Below are 18,049 nucleotides of genomic sequence, written 5' to 3'. Positions count from 1 at the left end.
TGGGTACAAACAGACAGGCTGAGACCTCAGACCCCCTCTCTGGGTACATACAGACTGGCTGAGACCTCAGACCCCTCTCTGGGTACATACAGACAGGCTGAGACCTCAGACCCCCTCTCTGGGTACATACAGACAGGCTGAGACCTCAGACCCCCTCTCTGGGTACATACAGACCGGCTGAGACCTCAGACCCCTCTCTGGGTACATACAGACCGGCTGAGACCTCAGACCCCCTCTCTGGGTACATACAGACAGGATAAGACCCCTGACCCCCTGAGGGGAGAAACCTGCGGAGACGTCCTGCAGAGCTTTACTATAATTAATAAAATTAGATAAACTCACCAGAAGTGATCTGAAGGAAGTCTGTAATCCAGGCTCCTGCTAAGATCCCTTGGTAGGTGGATTTGGATCTGGTTTACAGTCCAGAATAGGTGTCCAGACTGACCTCTGTCTCTCCTCCTGTAGTTAACAAAGACTGTGAGGTCCAGTCTGATCAGAGATCCTCCAGTCTGGTCTAGGCTCACGTTGGCCCCTCTGTGGCCCTTTATAAACACTTTATGCTGGATAATAGTTGGGATGGAGGGTAGGCTATTAATGGAGCCTCTGGTGGATCCAGAGCCCCTCCCCTTCAGCTCAAGCCTTCTCTAAAAAGGTGTAACGAATCGATCTGCAGCTCCTTTGTCCCTCTAAAGAGGTCACAGCAGAGACTCACGTTAGGGTGAAGTTTGGAGGTTTACTCCGGGGGGGGACAGAGGGTCGATCAGAGGGGGACAGGGTTGGTTTGAACTCTTCGTGTTGATGAATTTCACTGTTTCAGACTAGAATGATAACAAAAGCAGTCAGGCCTGGTTTAAAGCAGACTGCAGCTTTATTGGTCATTCACTGATGTTCCTGTCCTTATCAGCCAGCTGAGACGTTCACTGTCCATGGAAATCAAAGCTCCCAGTCCAAGCATGACACCTGACCCCACCTGACTCTGATTCGACCATCACACCGTGTCTGTTTTCAGACTTTCACCCCCTCCTCTCATCCTGGTGTTTTGGTATTAAAGTTGAAAAAAATGGGCGCGTGATCCTCAGCAGCTCGCGCCTCTGCCACGCGCGTGCGTGGGACAGGAAGCCATCCCCTTGAACAGTTGCAGATTGACAGGTGGGCTTTGACTGTCAGGGTGACGCTCGTGGAGGGGTGGAGTAAAGGAGAGGCCGGAGAGGCAGCTGGATGTGTCTGTCTATCAGTGGGAGCTGTCTCAGCGCACCGCATCAGCCAAAGTGCGCACATTTCACTGCCGCGAAAGCCCGTTTGGCGCTCTTTACGGTAAAGAAGAACTGTGAGGGGACGGCGGGGCTCGGTGGAGGCTCGGTGCGGGCTCAGAGGGCGGCCCTGCTGGGGGATGAGTTTGGGGGGAATTCGTCAAGTGTCCGTGCTGACAGTCGGAGGGACAGCGGAGCCGGAATGTGAGTATTTCCTCCTTCCAGGGAGCTTTTAGGGACAGAAATCCCCTCAGTGCCGGGGCTAACGTCTCACTCTCTGCCCTCTTTTCCTCCACAAAGACTGAAACCAAAGGTGGAGACCGTCGGAGCTCGGGAACCCGGACGGGCGGAGAGACGGACACGTTTGGACTCCTAAAGGGAAGAAGGACGGAGGTCCCCGGGCTGAAGGAGGTCTAAAACAGTCCGGTGCTCCTGTTTGGATGGAAACTGTCTGAATCCACCTCTACGACAGACCGAAACCAGCACGAACCGTCCCCCTTCACCATCCAGCCTGATGAGTTTGTGTGGTCGGCAGAAGTTCCCGGACGAGCCCCGTTCGTCTGGAATGATCGATAGAGATTAAAAATACACTAAGAAGGTTGAAAACAGACCCCCTCACCCTGTGAGGAATCCTTCTCTCAGCCCGCTGAAGAAGAAGTGAGGAAACGCTTCCCGTCTCCTCGGTTTCCTCTCAGCTCCGCATGAGAAGTCAGCGGGAAGTCCTGCAGCAGCATGCCGAGGAGGAAGCAGCAAGCCCCGCGGCGGTCAGTAGGTAAGCCCCGGCACTCAGACTCCTCTATGGTCCGAGGGTTCTGGGTGGACAGGCAGGGCCAGAGCTAGACCAGTTTAGCCAAAAGGCCTAGAACTGGACCTCAATAATACGGATCTGTATTCAGCTGCTGTAAATTTAAATGTTCACAGCGTTAACAGCTTTAACAGTTTATATCTATATCTACAGTTTATATCTATATCTACAGTTTATTTCTATATCTACAGTTTATTTCTATATCTACAGTTTATATCTACATCTACAGTTTATTTCTATATCTACAGTTTATATCTACATCTACAGTTTATTTCTATATCTACAGTTTATATCTACATCTACAGTTTATTTCTATATCTACAGTTTATTTCAATATCTACAGTTTATTTCTATATCTACAGTTTATTTCAATATCTACAGTTTATTTCTATATCTACAGTTTATATCTACATCTACAGTTTATTTCTATATCTACAGTTTATTTCAACTTCTACAGTTTATATCTATATCTACAGTTTATTTCAATATCTACAGTTTATTTCTATATCTACAGTTTATTTCTATATCTACAGTTTATATCTACATCTACAGTTTATTTCAGCTTCTACAGTTTATATCTATATCTACAGTTTATATCTACATCTACAGTTTATTTCTATATCTACAGTTTATTTCAACTTCTACAGTTTATATCTATATCTACAGTTTATATCTATATCTACAGTTTATATCTACATCTACAGTTTATTTCAGCTTCTACAGTTTATATCTATATCTACAGTTTATATCTATATCTACAGTTTATATCTACATCTACAGTTTATTTCTATATCTACAGTTTATATCTACATCTACAGTTTATATCTATATCTACAGTTTATATCTACATCTACAGTTTATTTCAACTTCTACAGTTTATATCTACATCTACAGTTTATTTCAACTTCTACAGTTTATATCTACATCTACAGTTTATTTCTATATCTACAGTTTATATCTACATCTACAGTTTATTTCTATATCTACAGTTTATTTCAATATCTACAGTTTATTTCTATATCTACAGTTTATTTCAATATCTACAGTTTATTTCTATATCTACAGTTTATTTCAATATCTACAGTTTATTTCTATATCTACAGTCATGATAGGTTTATTTCTATATCTACAGTCATAAGTTTATTTCTATATCTACAGTCATGATAAGTTTATTTCTATATCTACAGTCATAAGCTTATTTCTATATCTACAGTCATAAGTTTATTTCTATATCTACAGTCATGATAAGTTTATTTCTATATCTACAGTCATAAGTTTATTTCTATATCTACAGTCATGATAATTTTATTTGTACATCTGCAGTCATGATAAGTTTATTTCTGTATCTACAGTCATAAGTTTATTTCTATATCTACAGTCATAAGTTTATTTCTATATCTACAGTCATGATAAGTTTATTTCTATATCTACAGTCATGATAAGTATATTTCTATATCTACAGTCATAAGTTTATTTCTATATCTACAGTCATAAGTTTATTTCTATATCTACAGTCATGATAAGTTTATTTCTATATCTACAGTCATGATAAGTTTATTTCTATATCTACAGTCATAAGTTTATTTCTATATCTACAGTCATGATAAGTTTATTTCTATATCTACAGTCATGATAAGTTTATTTCTATATCTACAGTCATGATAAGTTTATTTCTATATCTACAGTCATAAGTATATTTCTACATCTACAGTCATGATAAGTTTATTTCTATATCTACAGTCATAAGTTTTTTTCTATATCTACAGTCATGATAAGTTTATTTCTATATCTACAGTCATGATAAGTTTATTTCTATATCTACAGTCATGATAAGTTTATTTCTATATCTACAGTCATAAGTTTTTTTCTATATCTACAGTCATGATAAGTTTATTTCTACATCTACAGTCATGATAAGTTTATTTCTATATCTACAGTCATAAGTTTTTTTCTATATCTACAGTCATGATAAGTTTATTTCTATATCTACAGTCATGATAAGTTTATTTCTATATCTACAGTCATGATAAGTTTATTTCTATATCTACAGTCATGATAAGTTTATTTCTATATCTACAGTCATGATAAGTTTATTTCTATATCTACAGTCATGATAAGTTTATTTCTATATCTACAGTCATGATAAGTTTATTTCTATATCTACAGTCATGATAAGTTTATTTCTATATCTACAGTCATGATAAGGTTATTTCTATCTACAGTCATGATAAGTTTATTTCTACATCTACAGTCATGATAAGTTTATTTCTATATCTACAGTCATGATAAGTTTATTTCTATATCTACAGTCATGATAAGTTTATTTCTATATCTACAGTCATGATAAGTTTATTTCTATATCTACAGTCATAAGTATATTTCTACATCTACAGTCATGATAAGTTTATTTCTATATCTACAGTCATGATAAGTTTATTTCTATATCTACAGTCATGATAAGTTTTTTTCTATATCTACAGTCATGATAAGTTTATTTCTACATCTACAGTCATGATAAGTTTATTTCTATATCTACAGTCATGATAAGTTTATTTCTATATCTACAGTCATGATAAGTTTATTTCTATATCTAAAGTCATGATAAGTTTATTTCTACATCTACAGTCATGATAAGTTTATTTCTATATCTACAGTCATGATAAGTTTATTTCCACATCTACAGTCATGATAAGTTTATTTCTATATCTACAGTCATAAGTTTATTTCTATATCTACAGTCATAAGTTTATTTCTATATCTACAGTCATGATAAGTTTATTTCTATATCTACAGTCATAAGTTTATTTCTATATCTACAGTCATGATAAGTTTATTTCTATATCTACAGTCATGATAAGTTTATTTCTATATCTACAGTCATAAGTTTATTTCTATATCTACAGTCATGATAAGTTTATTTCTATATCTACAGTCATGATAAGTTTATTTCTATATCTACAGTCATAAGTTTATTTCTATATCTACAGTCATGATAAGTTTATTTCTATATCTACAGTCATAAGTTTATTTCTATATCTACAGTCATGATAAGTTTATTTCTATATCTACAGTCATAAGTTTATTTCTATATCTACAGTCATAAGTTTATTTCTATATCTACAGTCATGATAAGTTTATTTCTATATCTACAGTCATAAGTTTATTTCTATATCTACAGTCATGATAAGTTTATTTCTATATCTACAGTCATAAGTTTATTTCTATATCTACAGTCATGATAAGTTTATTTCTATATCTACAGTCATGATAAGTTTATTTCTATATCTACAGTCATAAGTTAATTTCTATATCTACAGTCATAAGTTTATTTCTATATCTACAGTCATAAGTTTATTTCTATATCTACAGTCATAAGTTTATTTCTATATCTACAGTCATGATAAGTTTATTTCTATATCTACAGTCATAAGTTTATTTCTATATCTACAGTCATGATAAGTTTATTTCTATATCTACAGTCATGATAAGTTTATTTCTATATCTACAGTCATAAGTTTATTTCTATATCTACAGTCATGATAAGTTTATTTCTATATCTACAGTCATAAGTTTATTTCTATATCTACAGTCATGATAATTTTATTTGTACATCTGCAGTCATGATAAGTTTATTTCTGTATCTACAGTCATAAGTTTATTTCTATATCTACAGTCATAAGTTTATTTCTATATCTACAGTCATGATAAGTTTATTTCTATATCTACAGTCATGATAAGTTTATTTCTATATCTACAGTCATAAGTTTATTTCTATATCTACAGTCATAAGTTTATTTCTATATCTACAGTCATGATAAGTTTATTTCTATATCTACAGTCATGATAAGTTTATTTCTATATCTACAGTCATAAGTTTATTTCTATATCTACAGTCATGATAAGTTTATTTCTATATCTACAGTCATGATAAGTTTATTTCTATATCTACAGTCATGATAAGTTTATTTCTATATCTACAGTCATAAGTATATTTCTACATCTACAGTCATGATAAGTTTATTTCTATATCTACAGTCATGATAAGTTTATTTCTATATCTACAGTCATGATAAGTTTTTTTCTATATCTACAGTCATGATAAGTTTATTTCTACATCTACAGTCATGATAAGTTTATTTCTATATCTACAGTCATGATAAGTTTATTTCTATATCTACAGTCATGATAAGTTTATTTCTATATCTACAGTCATGATAAGTTTATTTCTACATCTACAGTCATGATAAGTTTATTTCTATATCTACAGTCATGATAAGTTTATTTCTATATCTACAGTCATGATAAGTTTATTTCTATATCTACAGTCATGATAAGTTTATTTCTACATCTACAGTCATGATAAGTTTATTTCTATATCTACAGTCATGATAAGTTTATTTCTACATCTACAGTCATGATAAGTTTATTTCTATATCTACAGTCATGATAAGTTTATTTCTGTATCTACAGTCATAAGTTTATTTCTATATCTACAGTCATGATAAGTTTATTTCTATATCTACAGTCATGATAAGTTTATTTCTACATCTACAGTCATGATAAGTTTATTTCTACATCTACAGTCATGATAAGTTTATTTCTATATCTACAGTCATGATAAGTTTATTTCTACATCTACAGTCATGATAAGTTTATTTCTATATCTACAGTCATGATAAGTTTATTTCTACATCTACAGTCATGATAAGTGTATTCTGCAGGTCTTTTACATCCATAAGTGTTTTTCTGCAGATCCTTCGGTGCTTGACTTTAACAGTGTGCTTCAGCCTTCTCCAGTCCTGCCTGAGAGAAATGAATGCACTTCCAAGCTTTTTAATCCTCCATCCAGCAGAAACAAAGCTCATCTTATCTCCTCTAACAGGCTGTCTGATGTGTCGGTGCCACTAAAAAGAACAGAAAAGAAAGAAAAGTGGCGTTTTTGGAGCCGCTGTTCCGCTCCGGGATTGCCATCTTTGATTTGATGCTTGATTGATCGCCTGTCATGCGACCGCCTTTGATCTATTCATTCCTGATAAACATCAGTAAATCAGTCAGCACGCTCACACGCATGCGCCGCGGCAGCTGGACGGCCTCAAAGGGAGGAACTTTTTACCCCCGTGGAGGAGAAGAGGAAAGACAAATTGAAAGAAAAGTTCTCAAGCAGGATAAATACTTTACGATTAATACCCCAGGGGGAGGGGGAGGGGGAGGAAGGAGGGTGCTGGGGCGTAGCGAGATCACAGAGAGACAACTATGGCAACAGAGGAGGGGCAGGAGGGGGGCGTCTGATGGTCACTTTAAGTTCCTGAACTCTGAGTTAGGACAAGAGAGGTCTAAAACCATGAAAATACACCAGAATAAAAACAAAAAAGACTTTTATAGAGAAAAATCTGCAGTTAAATAATGTTTAATACACTTTAAGAACTTGAAAATTGTCCTTTGAATCCCCACAAGAATATTTTATATCAAATGAGTAAAAAGTTAAGTATGTTAAACTTAGATTTTGTTACAGGTTTCTTTCCAGCAATTGTAAAAACACGGCAGGCGTGTTCAAGTATACTTCCCATAAAGAAGAATAAAGGCTGTTCTTCTGAGTCAAACCGAATATTAGGACCTTTGTCTCAGATAGTCCCGGCACTGGTCAGTCTCTGACCTCATGTCAGAGCAGAGCAGACGTGCCGCGCTCACAGAGACCATCACATGTTTGTCTGGATCCATGGGATGTCCCTGAGAGATGCTTGTGATTGACACACATTAGAGAATGACGAGGGGGGAGAGGAAGAGGAGCCTTTGAAGTTTGTGCAGTAATGACCAAAGCCCAATAAAACAGCTGCAGAATGTTAAGCAGGCGCTTGGAAATGTGAGGTTAAGCAGACTTAATCAAGGTTGTGACAGAAGACTTTGAACTCGGTGGGGCTGTAATTTCTAATTGACGCCAGGCTTTGGTGATGGATGGAGAGAAATGTGTTTGAAGAGCCAAAATGAACAGTTTTTAGACCTCTGGTAACCTCCTCCTCTTAAAAACACTGCTGCTTTTCCCTGATCCAGACTCTTGTGGTCCCTTAGCCCAGCTCTGATGTGGTCCCAGTCCAGCCCAGCTTTTGAATATTGATTGAATTGTCTGTTTTTGTGACATACACATACATCACCCTCGGTCAGTCCAAGCCTGGCAGGCTTTGTCTCTGTATTATTTCCAGAGCATGACATATGGTCAATGAAAACTTCAACACCTCTGCTCTGGCCTCTTTCCTGTAAGTGCCTAAAAATGGCTGTTTTCTCCATTTACATGAGCTGGTATTTCCACATTGTTGTAGCACTAGAAAACAAATATAAACCAGAGAGTGAATGGCTGTGTGTGTGCCATCCTCAGTGATGATTTTAGACACGCTAATGGCACTGTAGCCTATCTCCTTTATGACCACTGACAATACATCACTGTGTTCCTTTATCTGGAGCAGCACTACTGCATCTGTTAGCTTTGGCTTCTGACTTCAGTGCATAGGATTATGCAGCAGTCCTTCGTCAACTCCTCTGCGTTGGTCACCCTCTCACTGGAAGCACCCATGTTGATGTGTGTCAGTAATGTAACATTGGCATGAATATAACATTGGTATGAATGTAACGGTATGAATGTAACATTGGTATGAATGTAACATTGGCATGAATGTAACGTTGGTATGATTGTAACATTGGTATGAATGTAACGGTATGAATGTAACGTTGGTATGTTTGTAACATTGGTATGAATGTAACGTTGGCATGAATGTAACATTGGTATGAGTGTAACTTTGGTGTGATGTTTACCTTGGTGTGAATGTGCCATTGGTATTAATGTAACGGTGGTGTGATGTTAACGGTGTGAATGTAATTTTAGTGTGAATGTACAATGGTATGAATGTAACGTTGGTGTGAATGTCACGTTGATGTGAATGTACCGTTGGCATGAATTTAACGGTGGTGTGAATGTCACGCTGGTGTCCGTATAACATTGGTATGAATGTAACGGTGGTGTGAATGTTACCGTTGTATAAATGTTACATTGGTATGAATGTAACATTGGTATGATTGTAATGTTGGCATGAATGTAACATTGGTATGAATGTAACATTGGTATGAATGTAACATTAGCATGAATGTAACATTGGTATGATTGTAGCCTTGGTATAAATGTAACGTTGGCATGAATGTAGCGTTGGTATGTTTGTAACATTGGTATGATTGTAACATTGGTATGAATGTAACGTTGGCATGAATGTAACGTTGGTATGTTTGTAACATTGGTATGAATGTAATGTTGGCATGAATGTAGCGTTGGTATGTTGTAACATTGGTATGATTGTAACATTGGTATGAATGTAACATTGGCATGAATGTAGTGTTGGTATGTTTGTAACATTGGTATGATTGTAACATTGGTATGAATGTAACGTTGGTATGAATGTAAAGTTGGCATGAATGTAACATTGGTATGGGTGTAACTTTGGTGTGAATGTAACCTTGGTGTGAATGTAACGTTGGTATGAATGTAACGTTGGTATGAGTGTAACTTTGGTGTTAATGTAACGTTGGTGTGAATGTAACGTTGGTATGAATGTAACCTTGGTGTGAATGTATCTTTGGTATTAATGTAATGGTGGTATGAATGTAACATTGGTGTGAATGTAACGGTGTTGTGAATGTAACGTTGGTGTCCGTATAACATTGGTATGAATGTAACATTGGTATGAATGTATTATTAGAATGGTGGTAATGTATTGTTGGTGAGAATGTATTGTTAGTAGAATGGTGGTAATGTAATGTTGGTATGAATGTAATGTAAGTAGAATGGTGGTAATGTAATGTTGGTATGAATGTATTGTTAGTAGAATGGTGGTAATGTTATGTTGGTATGAATGTATTGTAAGTAGAACAGTGGTAGTGTAATGTTGGTATGAAAGTATCGTTAGTAGAACATTGGTATTGTAATCCCGGTATGAATGTAGGGTAAGTAGAATAATGGTAATGTTATTTTGGTGTGAATGTATTGTAAGTTGAACAGTGGTAATGTAATGTTTGTGTGCATTAAATGTTAGTAGAATGGTGGTATTGTAATGTTGGTGTGAAGGTATTGTTAGTAGAATGATGGTAATGTACTGTTGGTATGAATGTATTGTTAGTAGAATTGTGGTAATGTAATGTTGAGATGGATGTAATGTTAGTTAAATGATGGTCATGTTATGTTAGTGTGAATGTCTTGTTAGTAGATTGGTGGTTATGTAATGTTGGTGTGAATGTGATGTTAGTTAAATGATGGTAATGTAATGTTGGTGTGAATGTATTGTTAGTTGAATGGTAGTAATGTAATGTTGGTGTTAATGTACTGTTAGTAGAATGGTGGTAATGTAATGTTGGTGTGAATTTAATGTTAGTAGAATGGTGGTTTTGTAATGTAGGTATGAAATAGAATGGTGGTAATGTAATGTTGGTGTGAATGTATTGTTAATAGAATGGTGGTAATGTAATGTTGGTGTGAATGTATTGTTAAAAGAACGGTGGTAGTGTAATGTTGGTATGAATGTATTGTTAGTAGAATGGTGGTAGTGCAGTGTTGGTATGAATGTATTGTTAGTAGAATGAAGGTAGTGTAATGTTGGTATGAATGTATTGTAAGTAGAATGGTGGTAGTGTTATGTTGGTGTGAATGTATTGTCAGAACGGTGGTAATGTAATGTTGGTATGAATAAATTGTTAGTAGAACGGTGGGAATGTAATGTTGGTATGAGTGTACTGTCAGTAGAACAGTGGTTTTGTAATGTTGGTATGAATGTATTGTTAGTAGAATGGTGGTAATGTAATGTTGGTATTTATGTATTGTTAGTAGAATGGTTGTAATGTAATATTGGTATGAATGTTTTGTTAGTAGAATGGTGGTAATGTAATGTTGGTATGAATGCATTGTTAGTAGAATGGTGGTAATGTAATGTTGGTATGAATGTTTTGTTAGTAGAATGGTGGTAATGTAATGTTGGTGTGAATGTATTGTTAGTAGAATGGTGGTAGTTTAATGTTGGTATGAATGTATTGTTAGAATGGTGGTAGTGCAGTGTTGGTATGAATGTATTGTAAGTTGAACAGTGGTAAAGTACTGTTGGTATGAGTGTACTGTCAGTAGAACAGTGGTATTGTAATGTTGGTATAAATGTATTGTTAGTAGAATGGTGGTAGTGTAATGTTGATATGAATGTATTGTTAGTAGAATGCTGGTAATGTAATGCTGGTATGATTGTATTGTTAGTATAACGGTGGAAGTGTAATGTTGGTATGAATGTATTGTTAGTTGAATGGTGGTAATGTAATTTTGGTGTTAATGTATTGTTTGTAGAATGGTGGTAATGTATTGTTAGTATGAGTGTACTGTCAGTAGAATGGTAGTAGTGTAAGGTTGATATGAATGTATTGTTAGTAGAATGCTGATTATGCAATGCTGGTATGATTGTGTTGTTAGTATAACGTCAGAAGTGTAATGTTGATATGAATGTTTTGTTAGTAGAATGGTGGTAGTGTAATGTTGGTATGAAGGTATTGTTAGAATGGTGGTTATGTAATGTTGGTATGATTGTATTGTTAGTTGAATGGTGGTAGTGTAATGTTGGTATGAGTGTACTGTCAGTAGAACAGTGGTATTGTAATGTTGGTATAAATGTATTGTTAGTAGAATGGTGGTAATGTAATTTTGGTATGAAAGTTTTGTTAGTAGAACGGTGGTAGTGTAATGTTGGTGTGAATGTATTGTTAATAGAACGGTGGTAGTGTAATGTTGGTGTGAATGTATTGTTAGTAGAATGGTGGTAGTGCAGTGTTGGTATGAATGTATTGTTAATAAAATGGTGATAGTGTAATGTTGGTATGAATGTATTGTTAGTAGAATGGTGGTAGTGTAATGTTGGTGTGAATGTATTGTTAGTGGAATGGTGGTAGTGTAATGTTGGTATAAATGTATTGTTAGTAGAACAGTGGTAGTGTAATGTTGGTATGAATGTATTGTTAGTAGAATGGTGGTAGTGTAATGTTGGTATGAATGTATTGTTAGTAGAATGGTGGTAGTGTAATGTTGGTATGAATGTATTGTTAGAATGGTGGTTATGTAATGTTGGTATGATTGTATTGTTAGTTGAATGGTGGTAGTGTAATGTTGGTATGAATGTTTTGTTAGTAGAACATTGGTATTGTAATGCCGGTATGAATGTAGGGTTAGTAGAATAATGGTAATGTTATATTGGTGTGAATGTATTGTTAGTTGAACAGTGGTAATGTAATGTTTGTGTGAATTAAATGTTAGTAGAATGGTGGTATTGTAATGTTGGTATGAATGTATTGTAAGTAGAACGGTGGTAATGTAATGTTTATATGAATGTTTTGTTAGTTGAATGGTGGTAATGTAAGGTTGGTGTTAATTTATTGTTAGTAGAATGGTGGTAATGTAATGTTGGTATGAATGTATTGTTAGTAGAACGGTGGTAGTTTAATGTTGTATGAATGTATTGTTAGTAGAATGGTGGTAGTTTAATGTTGTATGAATGTATTGTTAGTAGAATGGTGGTAATGTAATGTTGGTATGAATGTTTTGTTAGTAGAACGGTGGTAATGTATTGTTGGCATGAATGTTTTGTTAGTAGAAGGGTGGTAATGTAATGTTGGTATGAATGGATTGTTAGTAGAACGTGGTAATGTAATGTTGATATGAATATTTTGTTAGAAGAATGGTGGTATGAATGTTTTGTTAGAATGTTTTGTTAGTAGAACAGTGGTAGTGTAATGTTGGTATGAATGTTTTGTTAGTAGAACGGTGGTAATGTAATGTTGGTATGAATGTTTTGTTAGTAGAACAGTGGTAGTGTAATGTTGGTATGAATGTTTTGTTAGTAGAACAGTGGTAGTGTGATGTTGGTGTTAATGTTTTGTTAGTAGAACGGTGGTAGTGTAATGTTGGTATGAATGTTTTGTTAGTAGAACAGTGGTAGTGTAATGTTGGTCTTAATGTTTTGTTAGTAGAACGGTGGTAGTGTAATGTTGGTATGAATGTTTTGTTAGTAGAACAGTGGTAGTGTAATGTTGGTATGAATGTTTATATTAGAACGGTTGTAGTGTAATGTTGGTATGAATGTTTTGTTAGTAGAATGGTGGTAGTGTCATGTTGGTATGAATGTTTTGTTAGTAGAACGGTTGTAGTGTAATGTTGGTATGAATGTTTTGTTAGTAGAATGGTGGTAATGTAATGTTGGTATGAATGTTTTGTTAGTAGAACGGTGGTAATGTAATGTTGGTATGAATGTTTTGTTAGTAGAACGGTGGTAATGTAATGTTGGTATGAATGTTTTGTTAGTAGAACAGTGGTAGTGTAATGTTGGTATGAATGTTTTGTTAGTAGAACAGTGGTAGTGTAATGTTGGTCTTAAATTTTTGTTAGTAGAACGGTGGTAGTGTAATGTTGGTATGAATGTTTTGTTAGTAGAACAGTGGTAGTGTAATGTTGGTATGAATGTTTATATTAGAACGGTTGTAGTGTAATGTTGGTATGAATGTTTTGTTAGTAGAACAGTGGTAGTGTAATGTTGGTATGAATGTTTATATTAGAACGGTTGTAGTGTAATGTTGGTATGAATGTTTTGTTAGTAGAATGGTGGTAGTGTAATGTTGGTATGAATGTTTTGTTAGTAGAATGGTGGTAATGTAATGTTGGTATGAATGTTTTGTTAGTAGAATGGTGGTAATGTAATGTTGGTATGAATGTTTTGTTAGTAGAACAGTGGTAGTGTAATGTTGGTATGAATGTTTTGTTAGTAGAACAGTGGTAGTGTAATGTTGGTGTTAATGTTTTGTTAGTAGAACGGTGGTAGTGTAATGTTGGTATGAATGTTTTGTTAGTAGAACAGTGGTAGTGTAATGTTGGTCTTAATGTTTTGTTAGTAGAACGGTGGTAGTGTAATGTTGGTATGAATGTTTTGTTAGTAGAACAGTGGTAGTGTAATGTTGGTGTTAGATTTTTGTTAGTAGAACGGTGGTAGTGTAATGTTGGTATGAATGTTTTGTTAGTAGAACAGTGGTAGTGTAATGTTGGTATGAATGTTTATATTAGAACGGTTGTAGTGTAATGTTGGTATGAATGTTTTGTTAGTAGAATGGTGGTAATATAATGTTGGTAGGAATGTTTATATTAGAACGGTGGTAGTGTAATGTTGGTATGAATGTTTTGTTAGTAGAACGGTGGTAGTGTAATGTTGGTATGAATGTTTTGTTAGTAGAACGTTGGTAGTGTAATGTTGGTATGAATGTTTTGTTAGTAGAACGGTGGTAGTGTACTGTTGGTATGAATGTTTTGTTAGTAGAACGGTGGTAGTGTAATGTTGGTATGAATGTTTTGTTAGTAGAACGGTGGTAGTGTAATGTTGGTCTTAATGTTTTGTTAGTAGAACGGTGGTAGTGTAATGTTGGTATGAATGTTTTGTTAGTAGAACGGTGGTAGTGTAATGTTGGTATGAATGTTTTGTTAGTAGAACAGTGGTAGTGTAATGTTGGTATGAATGTTTATATTAGAACGGTTGTAGTGTAATGTTGGTATGAATGTTTTGTTAGTAGAATGGTGGTAATATAATGTTGGTATGAATGTTTATATTAGAACGGTGGTAGTGTAATGTTGGTATGAATGTTTATATTAGAACGGTGGTAGTGTAATGTTGGTATGAATGTTTTGTTAGTAGAATGGTGGTAGTGTAATGTTGGTATGAATGTTTTGTTAGTAGAATGGTGGTAATGTAATGTTGGTATGAATGTTTTGTTAGTTGAATGGTGGTAATGTAAGGTTGGTGTTAATGTATTGTTAGTAGAATGGTGGTAATGTAATGTTGGTATGAATGTATTGTTAGTAGAACGGTGGTAGATTAATGTTGTATGAATGTATTGTTAGTAGAATGGTGGTAGTTTAATGTTGTATGAATGTATTGTTAGTAGAAGGGTGGTAATGTAATGTTGGTATGAATGTTTTGTTAGTAGAACGGTGGTAATGTATTGTTGGCATGAATGTTTTGTTAGTAGAAGGGTGGTAATGTAATGTTGGTATGAATATTTTGTTAGAAGAATGGTGGTATGAATGTTTTGTTAGAATGTTTTGTTAGTAGAACAGTTGTAGTGTAATGTTGGTATGAATGTTTTGTTAGTAGAACGGTGGTAGTGTAATGTTGGTATGAATGTTTTGTTAGTAGAACAGTGGTAGTGTAATGTTGGTCTTAATGTTTTGTTAGTAGAACGGTGGTAGTGTAATGTTGGTCTTAATGTTTTGTTAGTAGAACGGTGGTAGTGTAATGTTGGTCTTAATGTTTTGTTAGTAGAACGGTGGTAGTGTAATGTTGGTATGAATGTTTTGTTAGTAGAACAGTGGTAGTGTAATGTTGGTCTTAAATTTTTGTTAGTAGAACGGTGGTAGTGTAATGTTGGTATGAATGTTTTGTTAGTAGAACAGTGGTAGTGTAATGTTGGTATGAATGTTTATATTAGAACGGTTGTAGTGTAATGTTGGTATGAATGTTTTGTTAGTAGAACAGTGGTAGTGTAATGTTGGTATGAATGTTTATATTAGAACGGTTGTAGTGTAATGTTGGTATGAATGTTTTGTTAGTAGAATGGTGGTAGTGTAATGTTGGTATGAATGTTTTGTTAGTAGAACGGTGGTAATGTAATGTTGGTATGAATGTTTTGTTAGTAGAACAGTGGTAGTGTAATGTTGGTCTTAATGTTTTGTTAGTAGAACAGTGGTAGTGTGATGTTGGTGTTAATGTTTTGTTAGTAGAACGGTGGTAGTGTAATGTTGGTATGAATGTTTTGTTAGTAGAACAGTGGTAGTGTAATGTTGGTCTTAATGTTTTGTTAGTAGAACGGTGGTAGTGTAATGTTGGTATGAATGTTTTGTTAGTAGAACAGTGGTAGTGTAATGTTGGTATGAATGTTTATATTAGAACGGTTGTAGTGTAATGTTGGTATGAATGTTTTGTTAGTAGAATGGTGGTAGTGTCATGTTGGTATGAATGTTTTGTTAGTAGAACGGTTGTAGTGTAATGTTGGTATGAATGTTTTGTTAGTAGAATGGTGGTAATGTAATGTTGGTATGAATGTTTTGTTAGTAGAACGGTGGTAATGTAATGTTGGTATGAATGTTTTGTTAGTAGAACGGTGGTAATGTAATGTTGGTATGAATGTTTTGTTAGTAGAACAGTGGTAGTGTAATGTTGGTATGAATGTTTTGTTAGTAGAACAGTGGTAGTGTAATGTTGGTCTTAAATTTTTGTTAGTAGAACGGTGGTAGTGTAATGTTGGTATGAATGTTTTGTTAGTAGAACAGTGGTAGTGTAATGTTGGTATGAATGTTTATATTAGAACGGTTGTAGTGTAATGTTGGTATGAATGTTTTGTTAGTAGAACAGTGGTAGTGTAATGTTGGTATGAATGTTTATATTAGAACGGTTGTAGTGTAATGTTGGTATGAATGTTTTGTTAGTAGAATGGTGGTAGTGTAATGTTGGTATGAATGTTTTGTTAGTAGAATGGTGGTAATGTAATGTTGGTATGAATGTTTTGTTAGTAGAATGGTGGTAATGTAATGTTGGCATGAATGTTTTGTTAGTAGAACGGTGGTAATGTAATGTTGGTATGAATGTTTTGTTAGTAGAACAGTGGTAGTGTAATGTTGGTATGAATGTTTTGTTAGTAGAACAGTGGTAGTGTAATGTTGGTGTTAATGTTTTGTTAGTAGAACGGTGGTAGTGTAATGTTGGTATGAATGTTTTGTTAGTAGAACAGTGGTAGTGTAATGTTGGTCTTAATGTTTTGGTAGTAGAACGGTGGTAGTGAAATGTTGGTATGAATGTTTTGTTAGTAGAACAGTGGTAGTGTAATGTTGGTGTTAGATTTTTGTTAGTAGAACGGTGGTAGTGTAATGTTGGTATGAATGTTTTGTTAGTAGAACAGTGGTAGTGTAATGTTGGTATGAATGTTTATATTAGAACGGTTGTAGTGTAATGTTGGTATGAATGTTTTGTTAGTAGAATGGTGGTAATATAATGTTGGTATGAATGTTTATATTAGAACGGTGGTAGTGTAATGTTGGTATGAATGTTTTGTTAGTAGAACGGTGGTAGTGTAATGTTGGTATGAATGTTTTGTTAGTAGAACGTTGGTAGTGTAATGTTGGTATGAATGTTTTGTTAGTAGAACGGTGGTAGTGTAATGTTGGTATGAATGTTTTGTTAGTAGAACGGTGGTAGTGTAATGTTGGTATGAATGTTTTGTTAGTAGAACGGTGGTAGTGTAATGTTGGTCTTAATGTTTTGTTAGTAGAACGGTGGTAGTGTAATGTTGGTATGAATGTTTTGTTAGTAGAACGGTGGTAGTGTAATGTTGGTATGAATGTTTTGTTAGTAGAACAGTGGTAGTGTAATGTTGGTATGAATGTTTATATTAGAACGGTTGTAGTGTAATGTTGGTATGAATGTTTTGTTAGTAGAATGGTGGTAATATAATGTTGGTATGAATGTTTATATTAGAACGGTGGTAGTGTAATGTTGGTATGAATGTTTATATTAGAACGGTGGTAGTGTAATGTTGGTATGAATGTTTTGTTAGTAGAATGGTGGTAGTGTAATGTTGGTATGAATGTTTTGTTAGTAGAACGGTGGTAATGTAATGTTGGTATGAATGTTTTGTTAGTTGAATGGTGGTAATGTAAGGTTGGTGTTAATGTATTGTTAGTAGAATGGTGGTAATGTAATGTTGGTATGAATGTATTGTTAGTAGAACGGTGGTAGTTTAATGTTGTATGAATGTATTGTTAGTAGAATGGTGGTAGTTTAATGTTGTATGAATGTATTGTTAGTAGAATGGTGGTAATGTAATGTTGGTATGAATGTTTTGTTAGTAGAACGGTGGTAATGTATTGTTGGCATGAATGTTTTGTTAGTAGAAGGGT

At 34.6% G+C, this 18,049-nt stretch overlaps 1 protein-coding gene across 1 annotated transcript in view; it reads left to right on the top strand.

Moving 5' to 3' along the window:
• The first annotated feature begins 915 nt into the window (after positions 1-915).
• LOC121523180 (teashirt homolog 1-like) overlaps positions 916-18,049 on the top strand; it is a 71,249-nt gene continuing 54,115 nt past the window's right edge. The window contains exons 1-2 of the mRNA XM_041807955.1: positions 916-1,454; positions 1,551-2,022. Of these exons, the coding sequence (XP_041663889.1) occupies positions 1,983-2,022 (40 nt within the window). The 5' untranslated portion in view covers positions 916-1,454; positions 1,551-1,982. The remainder of the gene's footprint in view (positions 1,455-1,550; positions 2,023-18,049) is intronic.

The sequence above is a fragment of the Cheilinus undulatus genome, linkage group 16 (genome assembly GCF_018320785.1).
Source record: "Cheilinus undulatus linkage group 16, ASM1832078v1, whole genome shotgun sequence".
Lineage (NCBI taxonomy): Eukaryota > Metazoa > Chordata > Actinopteri > Labriformes > Labridae > Cheilinus > Cheilinus undulatus.
Note: the sequence above shows the minus strand (reverse complement) of the source record. Positions and strands in the feature narration are given on the sequence as shown.